Below are 969 nucleotides of genomic sequence, written 5' to 3' on the forward strand. Positions count from 1 at the left end.
AGATGGCTCACAGGCAAGAAGTCAGGATATGTGACATTCTGTGTTGACCAACCACACAGATGCTTTTTCATCTCCAAACGGAAGTTATTTCAGAGGTACAAAACGAGCTGTATGTACCCTGGGAATAGGCTCTGCCATTTTCTTCCCTTAACAACAGGGTCCAGAATAAATCTCCAAGGCTCCTTTGGACTTTGAGCTATCATGTCTCTTGTGTGAACCCAAGTGATGAAATCTGAGTATTTCACTATAAAACTCAAGTTCTCAGAGATCAGAACATAAGGTTTTTTGTTTTTTTTTGAGACGGAGTCTCACTCTGTCGCCCAGGGTGGAGTGCAATGGCATGATCTCGGCTTGCTGCAACCTCCGCCTCCCGGGTTTAAGCAATTCTCCTGCCCTAGGCTCCTGAGTAGCTGGGATTTCAGGCGCACATCAAAACGCCCAGCTAATTTTTGTATTTTTGATAGAGATGGGGTTTCACCATGTTGGTCAGTCTGGTCTCGAACTCCTGAACTCAGGTAATCCGCCCACCTTGGCCTCCCAAAGTGCTGGGATTACAGGCATGAACCATCACGCCCAGCCAAAACATAAGGTTTTTAAAAATCAAAGAAATGTGAAGACACCCCAAGACTCCTCAGCTTTCTCCAGAAATACATGAACATACCCTCAACTGATCAAGCTTCTCTCGGATCTGAATGAACCCCAAGTGTAACTTGCCACCGAAGTGGTCTGCCAGGCGACGGTCATTGTCATGGAGACCAAGGTAGGCTGAACAGACCTCGCAGACACGCAGCTTTTGCTGCTGAAAACTGGATGCAGGCATGGAATTTCTGTATTCTTCCTGGAGAAGGAAAACGGAGAAATAAAAGTGAGATATACAAAACTGCCACCACAAATTCTATCTCCAAAATGAAAATATTTGATAAGATGACAAAGGTGACTTTTAAACAAATACTAAAAAAAAAAAAAAAA

At 44.0% G+C, this 969-nt stretch overlaps 1 protein-coding gene across 1 annotated transcript in view; it reads right to left on the minus strand.

Annotated features, from left to right (window-relative positions):
- The window catches only part of LUC7L (LUC7-like (S. cerevisiae)), a 64,704-nt gene that overhangs the window by 25,087 nt on the left and 38,648 nt on the right, over positions 1 to 969 (minus strand). Inside the window, exon 6 of the mRNA XM_011967006.1 lies at positions 662 to 838. Within this exon, the coding sequence (XP_011822396.1) occupies positions 662 to 838 (177 nt within the window). The remainder of the gene's footprint in view (positions 1 to 661; positions 839 to 969) is intronic.

Source organism: Mandrillus leucophaeus, unplaced genomic scaffold (genome assembly GCF_000951045.1).
Source record: "Mandrillus leucophaeus isolate KB7577 unplaced genomic scaffold, Mleu.le_1.0 Scaffold78, whole genome shotgun sequence".
Classification (NCBI taxonomy): Eukaryota; Metazoa; Chordata; class Mammalia; order Primates; family Cercopithecidae; genus Mandrillus; species Mandrillus leucophaeus.